General features: G+C 43.2%; 1 protein-coding gene across 1 annotated transcript; it reads right to left on the reverse strand.

Annotated features, from left to right (window-relative positions):
- Positions 1-1,690: 1,690 nt before the first annotated feature.
- Positions 1,691-23,632, reverse strand: LOC120393647 (butyrophilin subfamily 1 member A1-like). Its single transcript, XM_039518242.1, has 5 exons — positions 23,527-23,632; positions 21,626-21,964; positions 4,251-4,277; positions 3,807-3,833; positions 1,691-2,217 (listed from the first exon to the last, which is right to left on the reverse strand). The coding sequence occupies exons 1-5, from the start codon at positions 23,630-23,632 to the stop codon at positions 1,691-1,693; spliced, it is 1,026 nt and encodes a 341-aa protein (XP_039374176.1).

Raw genomic sequence — 23,632 nt, forward strand, 5'->3', positions numbered from 1 at the left:
AAGGTTTCTAACCATCAGGGGAGTGAAATTCTGGAACAACCTACCGAGGGAAACAGTGGGGTCGAAGGACCTCTCTGGCTTTAAGATTAAGCTTGATAAGTTTATGGAGGGAATGGTTTGATAGGAGAACATGATTTAGTCAATAGGTCAATAACGTGCCACCACTGGTAATTAGTACCGAGGGTCAATGTTGGGATATTGAAAGTCTTTTTCCTGAGTCTCTGGCTGGAGAATCTTGCCCGCATGCTCGGGGTTCAGCTGATCACCATATTTGGGGTCGGGAAGGAATTTTCCTCCAGGGTAGATTGGCAGTGGCCCTGGAGGTTTTTTGCCTTCCTCCGCAGCATGGGGCAGGGGTCGCTTGCTGGAGGATTATCTGCTACTTGAAGTCTTTAAATCAGGATTTGGGGACTTCAGCAGATGAGTCAAGGGAGAGAATTATTTCAGGAGTGGGTGGGTCAGCTTTTGTGGCCTGCATCTTGCGGGAGGTCAGACTAGATGATCATAATGGTCCCTTTGGATCTTAAGTTCTATGATTCTATAACAGGATGCAAAGGGACTGTAGTCCACTGTCCTGCAGTCAATACATTGTAAAATAAATAAATAAAGCACGTTATTCCGCTTCTTTACATCAATTTTTACTGCCAGGAAAATTTCAAAGATACACCAGTAAAACAAGAGTAGTGATACCAGTGTGAGACAAAGGCCTATATATGAAAAGTGGACCTAAAATTATGATTTTTAAGGTAAAAGACCTTTTATCCTGATAGTGTTAAAGTCTAAGCTTTCACTCAGAGTTTGATGTTAAAGCAACTGCTCAAAGTTAGGCAGTTAACAGCACCAATCAATAAATTGATACATCTGCCCACAAAATATAGTTACATTTTTGTTTTAGTTTTAATATTGAGGAACTTTCCTTTCTGTGTATGGCTAAATGATTATGAGTGATCGTTTTCCTGCTAGAAATTAGCTGGAAATCTAAGAAATTGTCATCTTTATTTATAATTGTGTGCTTGTTAAATATAACAAGGACCATTACCCTAGATTATTTGAAAGATTCCATATTGATTAAGGATTAATGTAGGATTAATATAACGTATGCACTGAAATCTTGGCGGCAGCTCATTGTCAACATTTAATCCAACGAAGTGAGTATTCACCCACGAAAGCTCATGCTCCAAAACATCTGTTAGTCTATAAGGGTGCCACAGGATTCTTTGCTGCTTTTACAGAACCAGACTAACACGGCTACCCCTCTGATACTTAACATTTAATCTGTGTTTCAAACATCAGCTTTATCTTTTGGTCTGGTTTGCTCCCCTTGCCTTTGGCTGGAGTACAAGCTTCGACCTAACTGGACAAAGTCCAAATAGTTTTGGCTTGTTAGGGTATATAGAGGAGTTATTTGATATAGTTTTGAATTGATTAACCTGATAACTGTATTGATAAAATAATTTTGTTTGAACTCATTTTATTTTAGCTATATTTGTATCTTTTTTATTAGTTTCTCTTCCCCTTCCCCCATTACTTAATTTAGTTAATACATTATATAAAAATGGAAAACTGAGTGGTTCAAATATTTCTTCCCCAGATATCAGGGATCCGGGGGATCAAAATTATTTATGAGGTTTCCTAGTGGTTCATGGACTTTATCCTTCTCTTCTGTAGTTCTCACCACATTTTAAAACGTTTAATCTTCTTTTATAGAACAAATTCTCATTGTTGTTTCTTTGTGAGAATTCTTAAAGAACGGATAAACCTCGTCTGAGAATGAACAATCATTAAATGTGAACAAGACAGACATGTCAGCTACATTGAAAAAGGTCACCTGCCCCTCTTGGTAACTAAGGTAAACTCCAATTTTCTTGGGCTTTTTCTGCACCAGGACCCGGGTCCATGGATCTGTTTTTGCCCAATAATCTCTCCCACTCTGACTTAGAGCCCAGAATCCCTCTTTAGCAGACAGGGAAAGTTTTCCTTTTCTCTGTATTGATTTCCTGGCCACCCCCAGGTCCCAGTCAGTGCTGCTCCCAATATCCACCTCCCAGTAGTGCTTTCCAGAGGAGAATCCTTCAAAGCCCAACACACACACAGTCGAATCAAACCTCCCTGGGTTTGATGGAACTTTTTCAGGTTGGGCTTCAAGTTTCAAATTCTTCTTATTCCCAAAAATGCAGAGGTTGGGGTGGGCTGTGTCTGCATCAAGAGTGATGTCATCTGCAAAAAGAGAGTTTTAATTCTGAGAATCACCGGTATAATGGCAGCTTGAGCTGGAAAAAGGGGAAATATTGGGCCTAATCCTGCAGTTTCAATAGCATTTTCTCCTAAATTAGGTTTGCAGGACTTAGTCCTTTCATCTTGTACAATGGACAATTTAGTGTAGAGTTAAAACATTTTAGAAATTTGTTTGAAGTTTACGTAGAGTATTTGACCCATAACTCAGAACTAGGATGTGATGTTCATTTAAAACACAAGAGCTGATTATTTAAATGAATTCAAAGGACACATTGTTGCAAACTCCCTCAAAACTTACTATTGTTACTTATGTATTACTGTCATGATCCCTGTATTATCAGTAGTTGTGCCCAAAGGCCTCAGAACAGATCCGTGCACATTGTGCTGAGCGCTGCACGGGCAAAGGTGGACACAGTCCCTGATAAAAGAGCTCACAAGCTGAATAGACAAGGAAGACAGACTGAAAGAGACAGATAATGTCAAGCAAAGGGTGAGAAATTCAGTTCTTGTGCCACATAAGCCTCCCCTCATCAGCCCAGATCTTCACAGTTGGTTAGGAAAGATTACACCCTTACTGACCAACTGTACCCCTTTTCTGTTCAACCCAACAGTATTTTAATTATTTCTAACACGCACTTCCCATTATAGCTGGTTACCCCCACTTTTCCCTGCATTTCTTGCCAAAATCATTTAAATCCTAAACAGCTCCAAGCCTACTGCCCATCACACTTTCACTAATTGTTCCATTTTAAATGTCTGCTGGTGTTGCCTAGTTCTAAATGGTCTTGAGCCTCTCACGGCCTAACCCCAGTCCCCACCCTGGTGCTGCTCCAGATGTGGCTGCTTCTCTTAGGAGAGCAAGGACTTGTTGGGACCTCTTCAAGGAAGGAGGCTGGAGGGCTGTGCTTACGTGTGCATAGGGGGCATAGAGACCTCAGAGTACCTCAGACTGAAAGTCTAGGTCACTGGGGGACTCAGAATTCACTGGAATTACACCAGTGTGAAGCTGCTGAGAGGTCAGAGTCAGGCCCTAAAATAAATGGAAGATTTTCTGAAGTGAGGGACAAAGCAAGTGGTGGCCTCAGGATGTGGCTAGGATGTCTAGGATGACAACAGTTTGTGACCCAGATGCTGAACTGCAGGTGAAGTCTGTGTGTCTGACCTCTCCGAATTCTTGGGATATCTGTCATTGGCCCATATGTTAGAGCAGCCTCTAGGTTAGTCTAAAGTACAACAGCTGTGCAAGATCCAGGTGGCTGCCCTGAAGCTGGGGATCACTATGACACAGGAGGACCCTTTTTATCAACTGTACCAGCCACATGCTGTATCTGAAACCAGAAGGGAGGTGGCAAAGAATTGGTGTGGATGCCATGTACTGGGGGAATCATGCAGGGGCCAAGCTGGCTTTGAGGCTGCTTTGAGTAATTAAAACAATCCAAGGAAGTCTGATTGCACTAGAGGATCTGGACCTAAATTTACAGTAGTATTATCTTCATTCCTTATTCTCTTCAGGGTATCACACTGCACTCATCAGTGTAGTAACTGGGTGTGTTCTATGTGTATTCTGTTACCTGCATTGTTGCGAGCCCTTCTCCAATCTGAAATCAAAATAAGAAACAAACATTGACTGAGAAGATGCACATACAACATATTTTTCTCATTCTAGCTGAAGGAATCTTTCAGACTGAGGGTAAAGGAGGATGTCAGACAAAGCATGGGACAATTTACTGGTGCAACATGGAAATTGCAGAAATTAAAACTCTCAGAAATGATGCTTACATGTTCACATACACCCCACAACCAATATGCATGCACATTAAGAACACAGGAATTGCCAGACTGGGTGGTCCATCTAATCTTGTATTCTGTCACCAATAGTAGCTAGTACCAGCTGCTTCAGATGAAGGTACATTTTCCATCTTTCCCTGCACTGTTCACTGCTGTATTGACTATGATCTAATACACAATTACTAGAGCATGGTTTACTTTATTTACTGAAAATGCATTTTTCTTACCTAATTCAATTCTTAGTTTTTCCATTTCTGAAAGAGAGAGAGTGAAAAGGTCAGAAAAACTGAATTGATACATGAGTTTTCTGGTTCACAGTTAAGTCAATGGAAACAGTAAGGCCTTGTCTACACAGGGGAAAATTCCCAACATAGCAATATTAAAATAACAATTCCATAATAGCTATTCCAGTAACATTTAGCTATTCCAGAATAACACCTACACGTGGCCACTCTATTCCAAAACAAAAATTATTTCATTTTAGAATAATTACTCAACTTCCATAGCAGAGTAATTATGCTGGAATAAAGACATTTGTGTTTTGGAACAGAGCATCCATAGCGGGAGTTATTCTGGAACAGCTATAGCAGAATGGTTATTGCACTATAGCTTTGTATGTCAGTTCCCCCATGTAGACAAGCCCTCAGAGCCATTATTGAGGCCCAAGGAACTGCAGGATCTAAGAACACAAGAGGAACCTTCTCCCACACTGGGGACTCTTGACACAAACTGGAATTTCCCTAGAGGATTTAATGATACTGCAAGTTGCATGCTGTCCTGTAGCACCCATGTCAGTAACATGTTTAGTAATGCTGACAAAGCTATCTAATCAGTGTGTATGTGTGTGTGTGCATGTGTGTGCATTAATCACTTTTTTACAATTAATAATAACTCATTTTACTGCCATTTGAAAACTAGCAACACAGATACAATTTCTATTTTCCTTAGGATTGACATGGTTTCTGCAAAACAAACAAACAAACAAAAATAGCCAAAACAAAACATCACACAACACCACCACATTTAAAGCTGCTTCTTCCCCTACAGTAGCAGATAGTCATGTGACTTCTCATCTGTTTTTTGTCACTATGCAGTGAGAGACTTGACCCTCATTTGGTACTTTGGTGTAGATATAGGAAATCTTATCTGTTTCAAAATAGCCCCTGCTGGGAGTGGGGGTAACTGCCTGGGGGTTCTTGCCTCCCTGTTCCCCACCAGGAGTGTGGTGGGGGGAAAAGCTGTCTGGGGCTTCTTGCCCCTTGGGAATTGAGTCCAGCTGCCCCGGGTTGTCTCCCTCTTCCCACCCCAGCCACTCATTCCAGGTTGTCAATTCCGAAGCTCCATCACTGAAACATGAAATTGACAAGACAGCCAAGGTTTCCATCTGGGAGCAGGGGTTGGGGGAGAAGCCTGCTGGGCTTCTCACCCTGGCTTCCAGCTGGGAGTGGGGTCCAGCCACCCAACTCTCCAGGGCAGCAGGGGGCAGGCGGGCTCTAGCTGCTGGCTTGTTTGTTAATTTCAAAGCTCCTACCATGAAATTTACAAGGCAGCCAACAGCCCAATGTAAGTAATGCAGTGTCTACACAGACAAGGCGTTGCCCTAACTACCCCAACATAAGCTCTACACTTCTCGTGGAGATGCAGTTATGATGTCAGAGTAACAGGGCACTTATATGGGGAGGAGGAAGGCTGTAGTCTAGACATTAAGACTATGTCTACACTGCACTTTTGTTGGTAAAACTTTTGTAATCCAGGGGTGTGAAAAAACCACTCCCTGGCAGACAAAAGTTTTACTGATGAAAAGTGCCAATGTGGACTGTGCTTCATCAGTGGTAGATACCACCTATACAACTGATGGGGAGAGAGAAAGATGCCTGAGAATGGCATCCACAGAAGTCAGGACACTAGGCAGGGAACTATCTAAGCAAGCCAATGTGAGATGGTGACAAGAAGGGGTGCCCCTCTCATGGTGTTTGGTATCGAAACTTATGGGGCAAGGAGGCCTCTGTCTCTAGTGGTGACCTGCAACCAGAAACCTGCTCCTGCAGTCAGGTTGCTTAGGTCATTTTTTGCATGAATGGCTTAGGAACCTACCTAAACCCACACAGAATGGTGGGGAGAGGGGAAGGAGGAGACAGCGTCCCTTATAAACTTTAGTACAGTGGCTAAGGAACCCGCACAGAATGGTAGAGACCCTGGTTTAATTCCTCACCCAATGAGTTCCCGAAACCTGGGACTATAGATTTAGTCTTTCAGTTCTTTCTCCATGGCTCAATGCAAATATTAATGTGCAATGGCTTCAACAGGAGAGACTATCCCATTGGTTGGGGATTCGCCTGAGAGATGAGAAACTCCTGTTCAAATCCTTTCCCATCAAGCCAAGGGGGGAACTGAACCAGGGCCTCTCACAGCCTGAGTTGTTTCTCTCCCTAGTGAGGTAAAGGTTAAATGGGAAGCTGCCTCCTCCATGCCTCAGGCCCTGGGCATGCCTAGCAGAGTGAGCCCCATGGACTGCAGACCACCTATCTTCACCTGGTCTGAGGATTACACTGGATCTTTAGACATGAGACAGGCATCTGGGTGCCCAGAGTAAAGCAGCATCTTCATGCCCAGAGACAGAAGGCTATATTTACAGCATGAAAGAGGGATGTGTTTCCCCGCTCACATAGGCTTGTAAGTACTCTAAAATCTGAACAGTTACTCAGCTTATTTTGAAAATGGGTGTGTCTGAAGGAGGTCTGGGGTCAAATTAGTGGTCCAAATTCAGGTCATTTGACCATGGTATTCCCAAATTACATTTCCCCACCCCCCAAAAAAGATCCCAATCTGTTTCTTTTTGTTGCTTTGTACTGTTAAACTGAGAGGTACTAATAACTGAATGAATCACAGATATCATTGAGATTGATGGCTGTAAACACATCCTTCAATTAACATAACTAAGGATAAATTATCACAAGGTCCCAGCTAAGACAAAAGGAGTTCTTGGACTGAGTGGATGTAGGTTGCTACAATGTGTGAGTCATGGATAGTAATTTCATTTTGATGGTGGTGATGGTAATAAAATATTTGGGAAACAAATTAGACATGTGAAAGCTTCCTGGGAGGGGAGGGGCATTAGGGATGAAGGAGTGGGACACTGGGAAGAGAGATGAATGTCAGGAGACTTGGGGGAGAATAGGGGCAAGGGCATATATCAGCCCATTTCCATCCTCCCCTTGGGTGTGCCCACATATTGGGGGGGGGGGGATATTGCTCCTCTGGTGCTGTCTAAGTCCTTCTCATTGCCCCATGTGTGTGCCAGGATCTGGGGTGGGCATACCCATCTTAAGGGGTTGACCCTGCCATCTCCAATATGTGGTGGATTCCAAGGGGGGCTTGCCCTCTGAGTGGTTTTGAGGACTCCTCCAGTCCCCCTCTGTGAAAAGGATCTTGGGAGATTGAGTGCTCTTGTGCCTTATAGCACAAGGCAGCCACAGTCTTTCCAACTTCGTCTGTCTAATGTCATGTTTCTTACTTCACTACACTCTGTTTCCATGCCAGTGATATCTTCAAGGGTTTTCTTATATGCCAGTGCCTGCTGGAATGCAATGCACATCCCTCCCCTCCCCTCAGTGTCTCCACTGCCTCATTTTCTTCCACTGACAACCCAGAAAACCATGGCAGGAGTCTGAGAAAGAGGAGAAGGTGGACAGGAAGTGTGAGTAGGTAGAATTATCTCAAAGGACTCTGGTCACAAGTAAGTAACCTCCATTACTTCTTAGAGTGGCTTGGCAAATTCCCACTTAAGGGTAGTTTGACAAGCAGTGCTAAAAATCCCAGAAGTGGGAACAAAGTCCCAATGAACAATGATTATAACACTGCTTGGCCAAATGTGACATCCACTCCAGAAGCAAGATCCAGTACATAATGTTTAGTGAATTTGTGCACTGACTTTCAGCTAGCAGCTTTGCAAATTTCCTTAAATACAATCATGTTGAAATGAAGCAAAAGATGCTCCTTCAGTTCTAACAGAATAAGACCATACAATAGGAGTTTCAGGAAATTGAACTAACCCAGGGGTCTCAAACTCAAATGACCCCGAGGGCCGCATGAGGACTAGTGCATTGGCCCGAGGGCCGCATCACTGACACGCCCCCTTGCTGCCCCTGGCCCCACCCCCAATCCACCCCTTCCATGAGGCCCCGCCCCTGCCCTGTCTCTTCTCCACCTCCTCCCCGGCGGCTCCCGCTTCCCCCCCACCTTACCCGAGCGCGTCTCCGGCGAGGCCTGAGCTTCGTCCCGCTCAGAGCCGCGTGGTGAGGGGGCGGGGCTGTGAGCTCCACACCGAGCGCAGCGCTCAGCCCAGAGCTCCCAGCCCCGCCCCCTCCCCACGTGGCTCGGATCGGGGCGGAGCTCAGGCGCTCGGACAGAGAGGGGGCGGAGGCGGGAGCCTCCGCTTTTCTCTTGGGGGCCCCTGCGGAGCCCGGGGCAAATTGCCCCCTTTGCCCCCCCCTCTGGGCGGCCCTGCTCCGCCGCGGGTCTTTGGGGCACTTAGGCGGCGGGTCCCGGAACGGAAGGGGCCCCCCGCCGCCGAAGACCGGGCTGCGCTTCGGCGGCGGCGGGTCCCTCTTTTCCCCACCCCGGCCAGTCCCGCTTCCCACCCCGGCCCCGGCGGGTCTCGCTTCCCTCCCCCACCCCCCGGCCCGGCCCGGCCCCGGCGGGTCTCGCTTCCCTTCCCCCGGCCCGGCCCGGCCCCGGCAGGTCCCGCTTCCCTTCCCCCCTTACCCGAGCGCATCTCCGGCGAGGCCTGAGCTTCGTCCCGCTCTGAGCCGCGTGGTGAGGGGTCGGGGCTGTGAGCTCCATGCCGAGCGCAGCGCTCAGCCCAGAGCTCCCAGCCCTGCCCCCTCCCCACGCGGCTCGGATCGGGGCGGGGCTCAGGCGCTCGGACGGAGAATTGGTGCTCTATGCGCCGAGGCTCCAGCAGAGGGGCGGAGGCGGGAGCCTCCGCTTTTCTCTTGGGGGCCCGGGGCAAATTGCCCCCTTTGCCCCCCCCCTCTGGGCGGCCCTGGAGAGCTCCGCGGGCCGCAGGGAAGAGCTCCGCGGGCTGCATGCGGCCCGCGGGCCGCATGTTTGAGACCCCTGAACTAACCTGTAATATTACACAATGCATTATTTAACTCATCTGGAAGCAATTGAAGCAGACACATTATGACCCATATTATTCTTAGCATAAGAAACAAACCATCTAATACTCTCAGTTCTGTGTAAGTCATAAGCCAGAGCTCTCTTAACATCTAAAATATGTAACACAGACTCCACTTTATTAGCACAAAGTTTGGCAAAAAAATCCTGTACTTTAATAGTCTGATTGATGCTAAACTCAGACACTATTTTTGGTAGAAACCTGAGATTAGGCCTAAGAACAATTTTATCTTTGTTTAAATTAGTAAATGGCAGGTCAGTCATCAGAATGTGCAATTTTGGATGATGTAAAAGCAGTGATGAAGGCAACTTTAACAATTAAATAAAATATTGAACACTCCACCCTGGGTTCAAAGGGTTATCTCACACACATAGCATAATGGGATCCCCAGGGTGCAACCTGAGACTCTGGGGCTGCTGTTCCCCCTTAACTCACTATTCTGGGTTGTCTCTCACAATGCCTTACTGGTTACAAGTCGCAAACCCTTCAGGTGCTGTTACCACTCAGTATAAGCACATATAGAGCCCCATGCACAGCCTGATTGCATGAATGCTCCCAGAGACACTCATGAATCACACAGAGAAAGGCACCAGCTAAATCCCACCAGCTCAAGATCCTTTCTTGAGAAATGCAAGTTTATTAATTGATTCACCATTTCACCAATGGAAAGTGGACACACGCCAGCCTTTGCAACATGAGCAGATTTACTCAGTCAAACTCACTGGTAAGGATAAACATTACAATAAGTGTATTGATTACAAAAGATAGACTTTAAGTGATTATAAGTGATAGGGAAAAAGTCAGAGTAATTACAAAAAGAAAATAAAAGATAAACATGCAGTCTAAATTCTTAACCTCATTAAACTGGCCAATATCTAGACTAAGCAGTTTTTCTCACCCTACAGGATACTGCAAATTAGTTACAATCTTTCATACACAGGCTCTTTCTGTTAGCCTGGGGACCAGTCTCCTCAGCTCCAGCGTACTCACTGCCTTCAGCATGGGTGCAGGAGGAGAAAGAACAAACCATGCGGCCTCTGGCTCATACCCTCAGTCCATGTGCTTGGAGAACACAAGTCCAGGCATGGCTGGTGGGCATTGCTGAGTCACCAGGCAAGGTTGAGCAATTCCCCTGGTGTGGCCTTGTGCAAGTGAGTCATTGAATTGTAATGCCCTTGCTGGACAAAGGCTGTCCATGGTTGACTCTCTTATTCTTGTCTCTGGGAGCTAATATCTGGGTGATTCCCAAACTCACAGCATATTTTATTGACAAAAACACAACACAATCTCATAACTTTGTATGCACTAATGACATACATATTTAGATAAACAATCGGATTCAGCAGATCATAATCTTTCCCATGATACCCTACATGGCATGTTTTACATGAAATATTACAATTATATACAAAGGATAAATATGGGGGTTACAGGGTGATCCCCCGAGGTATAGAGTGTCACATATAGATAATAGCAAATTAAGATCCAAAGATAGGACAGGATATCCCCAAAAGGAGGATATATGTTGGATAACCCATTTATAAGCCTTCTGACAGAATTATGTACAACTAAAGATCTATCCTTCACCAATTTTTTGATAAACTGAAATAGTAGCCAGGTGAACTCCTAAAGAAGAATTAGACAATCTTTCAGATTTCAAGTACATTAAAAACTCCAGATTACTGGGTTGAGAAACTGCCACTGGAGATTCAGATTTTCCTTCCATCCAAGCAGCAAATCCAGCCCATTTTGAAACAATTGGAAACAATTTCTTGTTGGTATTTGTCTAGAACTGAGCAGTATATTCAGTATCAAATAAAAAGTAATGACAGCGTGGGCCATTGGGCTTTGACTAGTCTTCAGCTGTTACATTCCTGAGGGAGTTAGTTAAACAGAAATTAAAAGGTACAGTGCCAAAAGTGAAATTCCTGCAAGCTGCATGAAAACTTTTTAAAAGACACCATTCTAGATGTTAAATGTAAATGTATACCTCAAACTATAGTAAGAGAACCAAAAAAGTGCCACTGTGGCTAAACAACAAAGTAAAAGAAGCAGTTAGAGGCAAAAAGGCATCCTTTAAAAAATGGAAGTTAAATTCTATTGAGGAAGCTAGGAGCATAAACTCTAGCAAATGAAGTGTAAAAATATTATTAAGAAGCCTAAGAAACATTTTCAAGAACAGCTAGCCAAAGAGTCTAAAAATAAGAGCAAAAAAATTACTAAGTACCTCAGAAGCAGGAATCCTGCTAAACAACCAGTGGGGACACTAGACAATCAAGATGCTAAAGGAGCACTAAAGGACTATCGAGCCATTGCAGAGAAAATAAATGAATTCTTTGAATCAGTCTTCATGGCTGAGGATATGGGGGAAATTCCTAAACCTGATCCATTCTTTTTAGGTGAGAAATGTGAGGAACTATCCCAAATTTAGGTGTCATTAGAGGAGGTTTTGGAACAGATTGATAAATTAAACAGTAATAAGTAACCAGGACCAGATGATATTCACCCAAGAGTTCTGAAGGCAATCAAATGTGAAATTGCAGAACTACTAACTGTAGTAGTTATCATTAAAATAATTAAAATCAGCTTCTGTACCAGATGACTAGAAGCTAGCTATTTTCATGCCAATTTTTTTAAATAGGCTCCAAAGGCAATCCCAGCAATTACAGGCTAGCAGCAAAGAGTCCTGTGGCACCTTATAGACTAACAGATGTTTTGGAGCATGAGCTTTCATGAGTGTTAGTCTATAGACTCTTTGCTGCTTTTACAGATCCAGACTAACACGGGTACCCCTCTGATAATTACAGGCTAGTAAGCCTAACTTCAATACCAGATTGGTTGAAACGATAGTAAACAACAGAATGATGAGATACATAGATTAACATGAATTATGGAGGAAGAGTCAAATGCTTTTTTGTAAAAGGAAATAATGCCTCACCAATCTATTTGAATTTTTGAGGGGGGTCAACAAGCATGTGTACAAGGGGGATACAGTGGATATAATGTACTTAGATTTTCAGAATGCCTTTGACAAGGTCCCCCACCAAAGGCTCTTAAGCAAAGTAAACTGCCAGTGGATAAGAGGTAAGGTCCTCTCATGCATCAGTAACTGGTTAAAAGATAGGAAACAAAGGGTAGGAATAAATTCAGAGTTTTCAGAATGGAAAGAGGTAACTAGGGTCTGTACTGTTCTCAGTCCTGTTTACCATATTCATAAATTATCTGGAAAAAGGGTAAACAGTGAGGAGGGAAAATTTGCAGATGATACAAAACAACTCAAGATAGTTAAGTCCAAAGCAGACTGTGAAGAGTTACAAAGGGATCTCACAAATCTGTGTGAATGGGCAACAAAATGGTAGATGAAATTCAGTGTTGATAAATGCAAAGTCTTGTTGGCAGCTAGTTTCAAGCGGAGTGCCTCAGGGGTCGGTCCTGAGGCTGGTTTTGTTTAATATCTTCATTAAAGATCTGGAGGATGGCATGGACTGCACTCTCAGCAAGTTTGCAGATGGCACTAAACTGGGATGAGTGGTAGATACGCTGGAGGGTAGGGATCGGATACAGAGGGAACTAGACAAATTAGAGGATTGGCCCAAAAGAAACTTGATAAGGTTCAACAAGGACATGTGCAGAGTCCTGCATTTAGGACGGAAGAATCCTATGCACTGCTACAGACTAGGGACCAAATGGCTAGGCAGCAATTCTGCAGAAAAGGACCTAGAGGTTACAGTGGACAAGAAGCTGGATATGAGTCGACAGTGTGCTCTTGTTGCCAAGAAGGCTAATGGCATTGTGGGCTGTATAAGTAGGGGCATTGCCAGCAGATCAAGGGATGTGATAATTTCCCTCTATTCGACATTGGTGAGGCCTCATCTAGAGTACTGTGTCCAGGTTTGGGCCCCACACTATAAGGAGGATGTGGAAAAATTGGAAAGAGTCCAGCGGAGGACAACAAAACTGATTAGGGGGCTGGAGCACATGACTTATGAGGAAAGGCTGAGAGAACTGGGATTGTTTAGTCTACAGAAGAGAAGAATGAGGGGGGATTTGATAGCTGCTTTAAACTACATGAAAGAGAGTTCCAAAGAGGATGGATCTAGCCTGTTCTCAGTGGTACCAGAAGACAGAACAAGGAGTAATGGTCTCAAATTGCAGTGGGGGAGGTTTAGGTTGGATATTAGGAAAAACTTTTTCACTAGGAGTGTGGTGAAACACTGGAATGGGTTACCTAGGGAGGTAGTGGAATCTCCTTCCTTAGAGGTTTTTAAGGTCAGGCTTGACAAAGCCCTGTCTGGGATGATTTAGTTGGGAATTGGTCCTGCTTTGAGCAGGGGATTGGACTAGATGACCTCCTGAGGTCCCTTCCAACCCTGATATTCTATGATTCTGTGATTCTATGAAAGTAATGCACACTGGAAAACATAATCCCAACTATACACATGAAATGATGGGGCAGTAATTAGCTGTTACCAATCAAGAAAGAAATCTTGGAGTCATTGTAGACAGTTCTCTGAAAACATCCACTCAATGTGCAACAACAGTCAACAAAGCTAACAGAATGCTGGGAATCATTAAGAAAGGGATAGATAATAAGACAGAAAATATCATATTGCCGCTATCTAAATCCGTGGTAAACCCACATCTTGAATACTGCATGCAGACGTGGTCACCCCATCTCAAAAAAGATATATTGGAATTGGAAACAGTACGGTACAGGAAAAGGCAACAAAAATTATTAGTATCAGAGGGGTAGCCATGTTAGTCTGGTTCTGTAGAAGCAGCAAAGAATCCTGTGGCACCTTATAGACTAACAGACGTTTTGCAGCACGAGCTTTTGTGGGTGAATACCCGCTTGCATCCAAAGAAGTGGGTATTCACCCACGAAAGCTCATGCTTCAAAACGTCTGTTAGTCTATAAGGTGCCACAGGATTCTTTGCTGCTTCTAAAAATTATTAGGGGTATGAAAGAGCTTCTATAGGAGGAGAGATTAATAAGATTGGGACTTTTCAGCTTGGAAAGGAAACGTTTAAGGGGGGATATGATAGAGGTCTATAAAATCATGATTGATATGGAGAAAGTAAATAAGGAGGTGTTATTTACTTCTCATAACACAAGAACTAGGGGTCACCAAATGAAATTAATATGCATCAGGTTTAAAGGCAGCAAAAGGAAGTATTTCCTCATACAACACATTGTCAACCTGTGGAACTCTTTGCTAGAGGATGTTATGAATGCCAAAACTAACAGGGTTCAAAAAATAACTAAATAAATTAATGGAGATTAGATCCATCAATGGCTACTGGTCAGGATGCGCAGGGATGGTATCCCTAGCCTCTGTATCTCTGAAGCTGGGAAAGGGCGACAGACGATGGATCACTTGATAATTAATTGAAGCACCTGGCATTGCCCACTAAAGGAAGACAGGATACTGGGCTATATGGATCATTGGTCTGAACCAGTATAGCAGTTCTTATTTTCTTATGAAGAGATTGTGAATCTACTGTGACAAAATATCTGGAGATAGTGGAAGGTGCATATATCATCCATCTGACAACTGCAAGAAGCATCTGTACCATTGCTGTCTCACCCAAACTGGAGCAATCAAGATTTTTTGCCCTTTCCTACTGAATCGTCACCACTTTCTGAATTAATGGAAAGAGTGAAAGCATACAGTTCTCCCTTTCCCAATGTAGAAAGAAGGTATCAGAAAGGGACTGAGGGTCCCTCCCAACACTTGAATAGAAGATAGGACACTTTAAAAAAAATCCCTTGCAAACAGGTCTACCTTGGGTTGACACCAAAGGGAAAAGATGTCTTGAAATATTTCATGCTTCAAGGCCCACCTGTGAATTTGAGAACTCTAACTGATGAGATGGTCTACAAGCACAATTCTTTCCCCTGCTAAATGCAAGCTCACCAAATAGATGATATGAAGAATACACAAATCTTGTAATCTGCCTTTGGCACATAAGTCAAATGAGTGAGCATCCCCTTGCTGGTTCATGTAATATATATTGTCCATTTCCACCTGTGCAATGTTCCCTCGTAGATAAGGGAGGGATGATCTCAGAGCCAGATGGCTCCTAATTCCAACATATTGCAATGTGAGCTCTTCTATTGGAAAACCCAATGACCAATTAAGAAAAATGGGCTCCCCATTATGTGTTGAATGCATCTGCTGTTATTGTCATGGATGGGACAGGGGGAATGAATAGTACACCTTGGAGAACATTCAATCTGTTCATCCACCACCTCAGTGAATGCAGAATGTCCTGGGGCATGGTGATAAACAAATGAAGATTGTCTCAACTGGGTGTGTAAACTGGCAACATACAATGCTGCATTGTTCACATTCTGAGAAGAGCTGAAAGCGTTACATAGATGGTAGTTCCTATCAACCTCCTGAATCCCAAAGAGACAATGATCTTCTGGTATTGAGAGGCTTGAATTTGAGAAATCACTTGTTGAAGTCTACACTACAAAATTTGGTCTATTTTGTAGAAGTCGATTTTTAGAAATCGATTTTATAGAGTCAATTGCATATGTTCACACTAAGTGCATTAAGTCGGTGGAGTGCGTCCTCACTACCATGGCTAGCATCGACTTATGGAGCAGTGAACTGTGGGTAGCTATCCCACAGTTCCCGCAGTCTCTGCCACCCATTGGAATTCAGGGTTAAGCTCCCAATGCATCATGGGACAAAAACATTGTTGCAGGTAGTTTTGGGTACATGTCGTCATTTGCCCCTCCTTCCATGAAAGCAACGTCAGACAATCATTTTGCGTCTTTTTTCCATGCAGGCATCATACCATGGCAAGCGTGCAGCCCACTCAGCTCAGCTCACCGACACTGCCGCTATTGTGTCCTGGGTGCTGCTGTCAGCAGACGGTGCAGTAGGACTGCAAACCATCATCATACAGCGCTTCCACTGCAACTCTGCTCTGCGGCTCTTGTCTCAGTAGTGAATTTCTCTATGTTGTCTGTCATGTGCTCTTGGGTACACATGTTCTTCCTCAGGAAATGAGTGGGGTGCTAACCATAGTCCTCCACTGCTTCCGCTGCAACTCTACTCTCCTGCTCTTGTCTTAATAGTGACTTTCTCCATGTTGTCTCTCAAGGGTACCTGGGTATGAGTGAAGTATTAGAGGGGTAGCCGTGTTAGTCTGGTTCTGTAGAAGCAGCAAAGAATCCTGTGGCACCTTATAGACTAACAGACGTTTTGGAGCATGAGCATTCGTGGGTGAATACCCACTTCGTTGGATTAAATGTTGACAATGAGCTGCCGCCAAGATTTCAGTGCATACGTTATATTAATCCTATATTAATCCTTAATCAATATGGAATCTTTCAAATAATCTAGGGTAATGGTCCTTGTTATATTTAACAAGCACACAATTATAAATAAAGATGACAATTTCTTAGATTTCCAGCTAATTTCTAGCAGGAAAACGATCACTCATAAACATTTAGCCATACACAGAAAGGAAAGTTCCTCAATATTAAAACTAAAACAAAAATGTAACTATATTTTGTGGGCAGATGTATCAATTTATTGATTGGTGCTGTTAACTGCCTAACTTTGAGCAGTTGCTTTAACATCAAACTCTGAGTGAAAGCTTAGACTTTAACACTATCAGGATAAAAGGTCTTTTACCTTAAAAATCATAATTTTAGGTCCACTTTTCATATATAGGACTTTGTCTCACACTGGTATCACTACTCTTGTTTTACTGGTGTATCTTTGAAATTTTCTTGGCAGTAAAAATTGATGTAAAGAAGCGGAATAACGTGCTTTATTTATTTATTTTACAATGTATTGACTGCAGTCATATCTCGTACTTAAAGTTCTTTGAAGGACAGCGGACTACAGTCCCTTTGCATCCTGTTATAGAATCATAGAACTTAAGATCAGAAGGGACCATTATGATCATCTAGTCTGACCTCCCGCAAGATGCAGGCCACAAAAGCTGACCCACCCACTCCTGAAATAATTCTCTCCCTTGACTCAGCTGTTGAAGTCCCCAAATCCTGATTTAAAGACTTCAAGTAGCAGATAATCCTCCAGCAAGCGACCCCTGCCCCATGCTGCGGAGGAAGGCGAAAAACCTCCAGGGCCACTGCCAATCTACCCTGGAAGAAAATTCCTTCCCGACCCCAAATATGGCGATCAGCTGAACCCCGAGCATGCGGGCAAGACTCTCCAGCCAGACACTCTGGAAAAAGACTTTCAATATCCCAACATTGACCCTCGGTACTAATTACCAGTGGTCGCACGTTATTGACCTATTGACTAAAACACGTTCTCCTATCAAACCATTCCCTCCATAAACTTATCAAGCTTAATCTTAAAGCCAGAGAGGTCCTTCGCCCCCACTGTTTCCCTCGGTAGGCTGTTCCAGAATTTCACTCCCCTGATGGTTAGAAACCTTCGTCTAATTTCAAGCCTAAACTTCCCGACTGCCAATTTATATCCATTTGTTCTCGTGTCCACATTAGTACTGAGCTGAAATAATTCCTCTCCCTCCCTGGTATTTATCCCTCTGATATATTTAAAGAGAGCAATCATATCTCCTCTCAACCTTCTTTTGCTTAAGGAAAACAAACCAAGCTCCTCAAGTCTCCTTTCATACGACAGGCTTTCCATTCCTCGGATCATTCTAGTGGCCCTTCTTTGTACCCGTTCCAGTTTGAATTCATCCTTCTTAAACATGGGAGACCAAAACTGCACACAGTACTCTAAATGAGGTCTCACCAACGCCTTGTATAACGGGACTAGCACCTCCTTATCTCTACTAGAAATACCTCGCCTAATGCATCCCAAGACCGCATTAGCTTTTTTAACGGCCACATCATATTGCCGACTCATAGTCATCCTGCGATCAACCAGGACTCTGAGGTCCTTCTCCTCTTCCATTACTTCCAACTGGTGCGTCCCCAGCTTATAACTAAAATTCCTGTTAGTCATCCCTAAATGCATAACCTTACACTTCTCACTAATGAATTTCATCCTATTACTAATACTCCAGTTTACAAGGTCATCCAAATCTCCCTGGAGGATATCCCGATCCTTCTCCGAATTGACAATACCTCCCAACTTCATGTCACCCGCAAACTTTATCAGCCCACTCCTACTTTTGGTTCCAAGGTCAGTGATAAATAGATTGAATAAGATCGGACCCAAAACCGAACCTTGAGGAACTCCACTGGTAACCTCCCTCCAACCCAACAGATCACCTTTCAATACGACCCGCTGCAGTCTCCCCTTTAACCAGTTCCTTATCCACCTCTGGATTTTCATTTCGATCCCCATATTTTCCAATTTAACCAGTAATTCTTCATGCGGTACCGTATCAAACGTCTTACTGATATCAATATATATTAGATCTACCGCATTTCCCTTGTCTAAAAAATCTGTTACTTTCTCAAAGAAGGAGATCAGGTTGGTTTGGCACGATCTACCTTTCGTAAAACCATGTTGTAATTTGTCCCAATTGCCATTGACCTCAAGGTCCGTAACTACTCTCTCCTTTAATATTTTTTCCATGACTTTACATACTACAGATGTTAAACTAACAGGCCTGTAGTTACCCGGGTCACTTTTTTTCCCCTTCTTGAAAATAGGAACTATATTAGCTAATCTCCAGTCAAACGGTACAACCCCCGAGTTTAGAGATTCGTTAAAAATTATCGCTAACGGGCTTGCAATTTCACTCGCCAATTCCTTCAATATTCTAGGATGAAGATTATCCGGGCCGCCTGATTTACTACTGTTAAGCTGTTCAAGTTTGGCTTCTACCTCGGATACTGTAATTTCCAACCCCGCACCTTCATTCCCATCAGTCACTCTGCCACTATTCCTAAGCCCTTCATTAGCCTCATTAAAGACCGAGGCAAAATATTCGTTTAGATATTGTGCCATGCCTAGCTTATCCTTAATCTCCACTCCGTTTACAGTTTTAAGCGGTCCCACTTCTTCTTTCTTGGTTTTCTTCCTATTTATATGGCTAAAAAACCTTTTACTATTGGTTTTAATTCCCTTCTCAAGGTCCATCTCTACCCGGCTTTTGGCCTTTCTCACTGCATCCCTACACCCTCTGACCTCAATAAGGTAGGTTTCTTTGCTGATCCCTCCCATCTTCCACTCCTTGTACGCTTTCTGTTTTTTCTTAATCACCCCCCTGAGACGCTTGCTCATCCAGCTCGGTCTAAAACTGCTACCTAAGGACCGTTTTCCCTTTCTCGGGATACAGGCCTCTGACAGCTCCTGCAACTTCAACCTGAAATAATCCCAGGTGTCTTCCGCCTTTAGATCCCTAAATATGTTAGTCCAATCCACTTCCCTAACTTGTCGCTTTAATTTAGTAAAGTTAGCCCTTTTGAAATTGGAAACCTTAGTCTCAGATGCAATTTTGTTTATCCTTCCATTTATTTTGAACCGAATTAGCTCATGATCACTCGAGCCAAGGTTGTCCCCTACAACCATTTCCTCAACAAGGTCCTCACTACTCACCACAACCAAATCTAAAATGTTATCCCCCCTCGTCGGTTCAGCTACTACTTGATGAAGGAATTCATCAGCTATCACGTCTAGGAAAAGCTGAGCCCTATTATTATTACTAGCATTTGTTCCCCAATCTATATCTGGGAAGTTAAAGTCTCCCATGATCATACATTCCTATTAGTATTTACCTCCTTAAAAACATTAAAGAGTTCTCTATCCATATCCAGACTAGATCCCGGCGGTCTATAGCACACCCCAATCACTATCCCAGGGGAGGCTCTAGTAGTTTTCTTCCCTAATGTGACCATTGCCCAAACAGACTCCGTATTATCCATTCCATTACTAGTTATTTCATTACAGTTTACCTCATTATTGACATACAATGCTACTCCCCCACCTTTACCTTTGTTTCGGTCTTTCCTAAATAGCACATACCTTTCCGTACCTGTACTCCAGTCATGACTACCGTTCCACCATGTTTCAGTTATTCCTACGATATCCGGTTTCAATTCTCGGACCAGGAGCTCCAATTCCTCCATTTTGTTACCTAGGCTTCTCACATTGGTGAACAAACATCCTAATTTTTGCTGTTTGGCTTCTCTCACCTTTGGTACCCAATTTGGTAGGGACACAGTATCACCAGTATGACCTATTGGTCTAGTATCCATCCCCCCCCCCCCTCCTTACGTCCAAACTCCTCCCTCTGGCTATATCCGTTCTAATCTAATCCGTTCCATCTAATCCGTTCCATCTAATACTGTTAAAGGACAGAAAGGGACAGGGAAGGGTTTCTCATGTCACCTGCCTTCTACCGTCTTCAAACAATACCTCAAAATATTTATACTGAGTCTTTGTCTACACTACACAGCTTTTAGCCACATGGCCATTTCAACAGAGCCCTGTTGCTAAAAGTCAGGCAGGGCAAATGCTGTTTGTTAGCTCTTTTGCCAACAAAATACTTCCACCCCCAAAAAGCAAACTATATTTTATATATGTTGTACCATGGGTACCGTGCAATATGATTGATTATGTTTGGCTATATACATTGTATGTTTTACAGTAAAGATTGTTTAAGATATTAGAATAAATGAATAGGATAGTTGATACTAGTATTAGCCATTTTCTTTTTATTCATGCCTTGTCTATGTCTATGTTTAGATTACAGGAATTCCAGAGGCCCAGGCCCCAATGTAGGAAAAGATAGCTACAAGATTTAGTAAGGTCTAATTTATGATGCCTTTCTTGTTCAACATAAAACACTGTTATTTGTTTCCTTTTGAAGGTATCTGTAAAGAACTGTTTGTGTGAATGAGGAATGTATGCATCAGGAAAAGATAAGGTGTGAAGGCCATTGTTAGAGCCAGATGGTCAAGGGAGGAGGAGTGAAGTACTTAACGATGCCATCAAGGCACATCCATGATTGAGGAAGGGCAGCTTGATGACCCTGAGGTGGAGGCTATCACCCTTAAACACAAGATAATTGATTAAATCGAAACCAAGACAGGTTTCTCAGAGGTGTTTTGGAATGTAAGAAGACATCAAGAGATAACAACAATTAAGGTAACCAGTCATAAAATGACACAGCAAAATCCATAGACTTCAACTAAAAGAAAGGACTATAAGAACAGGGTGCTTCTCCATGGAACTTTGGGTTCATCTTGCCAACAACTCCAGGAGCATCAGATTGCAAGCAACAGAGACCGGCTCCCCTTTGCAACCAATCTGGCTGGCCACTAGATTGATCCAGACTCTGGGCTGGTAACTATAACATTAGCTGGTGGAACTGTGTGCATGGCATATGTATATGACTGAAAAACATATGCTTACTGCTGTATTCTCAATAAATGCAGTGTATTGCCTTCTCCCCTATAAAAGATCTCATATGCTTTATATATATATAAAATTTGTCTTGTCTTACCTGGATTCTCTAGCTGTTCTAATTTCTTCTCCAGAGTGGGCTGTGAAGTTGAAAGTTTCTTCTCTGTGCAATCTTTCCATTGCTGCAGCTCATTTCTGCTGGCAAACTGCATGTTGTGTATAGTTTGGAGCTTTTTTTCTATTTCCTGGGAAACTTTTTGATCAATGGAGGACAACTGATTAGTCAGCTGTTTAATCTGTGTTTCCAGACCCGAGAGGGGATTTTGTAGCAAGGCTTCTAACTGTGTTTGGACACTTCCTAACTTCTCATCCAATAATATCTCGGTTGCCCCCAGACTGTTTTTGATCTCCGCTTTCAACTGCTCTTCCATTTTCTTTTCTAATAATAAGGAAGAGAATAATTTTTAAAAATTAGTTTCTTTCAATTAATTACAGATGCCTGTTAGAGGTTAATTTTTTTGTTGAGATGAGGAGGAGAATAACCCAGGGCTTTTATGAACAATATAATTCTGAAGGCAGTATCTTTCCAATTGTAAATAATGTAGCTCATCACATCTCCTGCCCATGTGAGCTGGAAAGAGAAAACAATTAATTCCAAATTACTTGCTGGATATGTGGGGAAAATTAATAGGGGCCACCAGATAGATATAATGAAGAACACACCAACCATACAGTTGGAAGGGACCTCAGGAGGGCATCAAGACTAACCCCCTGCTCAAAGCAGCACCAATACCCAAACAGATTGTTACCCCACTTCCCTAAATGGCCCTCTCAAGGATTGAACTCATAATGCTGGGTTTAGCAAGCCAATTAGTTAAACCACAGAGCTATCCCTCCTCACCCCAATCCTCTTGTCTGACCCCTTTGGAATATAAGTGGAATGAGTGAACGTCCCCTTGTATGAAGCTTATGCTCCAATACATCTGTTAGTCTATAAGGTGCTACAGAACTCTTTGTTGCTTTTTACAGATCCAGACTAACACAGCTACCCCCCTGATACTTGTATGTTCATGTTATTTATAAGGGTTACACTGTCCATTACCAATGGCACAAAGTTCCCTTGTACATGGGAGAGGAACTATCTCAGAGCCAGATGGCTCCTAATTCCAACAAATTGCACTGTGAGCTATTTTCTTGGAAACCCAGTGACCCAAGCAGTAGATCTAGTCGCCTTTAAGTTTTCCAAGAGCTCATCCATCTTGGAACTAAAAATACCTCAGACTGCTTGGTCCTCCACATGAAATCTCATATCTGAATCCAGTGGTGATGACCAGAGCCAAGTATGCCTCCTCCAGGAAACTGTCGATGACAAAACTCTGGCAGACGGGTCTGAGGCTTTGAATGATGCCTAAAGTACATGCTTGGTCACTTTCTGTCCTTTTGTGAGAAGAGCATTAACCAATCTTCATTTGTCCTCTGGCAAGTGTTGGACAAATACAGTCATCTTTTCCCTCAGGTGGAAATGATAACAGGCTATTACTGCCTGATAATTAGTGAACCAGCAGCAGCAGCAAAACACCTTTCTCCTTGGTGTTTAAATCTTTCTTCATTCTCTATCATTCAGGATGGAGTGAGCCTGGCCAGATCTAATGTTGTTACTAGCAGCAGCAACAAGTAGCAAGTTTGTTATAGGATGGGTATGAAAATACAGAAAATACTTCCTTTGGCACCTGATAAAGTTTGTTTGCTTTCTTTGAGACAGGGTGATAGCAGGCAGGAGATAATCAAATAGTCTTTGCAGACTGCAAAACTGGGAAGCAACCCCCTATTCCTGGAGATAGCTCTCAAAATGTCAAATACAGAGTGTGTGTGTGTTGGGGGAGGAGGCAGTTCTCCCAAGTCACCACAATTAAATTCATTGTGGCTACTAAATGATCTTCAAGGTCATGGAACTGTAATGCATCCTCAGAAGAGAAGGTGGCTGAAGCCACACCCACTTGCTCATCAAGTGATCGACATCTGTGTCCAATTGCTCCTGTTCATAAGCAGGAGCCAGTTTGTCATCATCTTCTTCAAAGAGGTTATCCCGTACCACTGTCAGCACCAT

This window comes from Mauremys reevesii, unplaced genomic scaffold (assembly GCF_016161935.1).
Source record: "Mauremys reevesii isolate NIE-2019 unplaced genomic scaffold, ASM1616193v1 Contig28, whole genome shotgun sequence".
In the NCBI taxonomy this organism is placed as follows: Eukaryota; Metazoa; Chordata; order Testudines; family Geoemydidae; genus Mauremys; species Mauremys reevesii.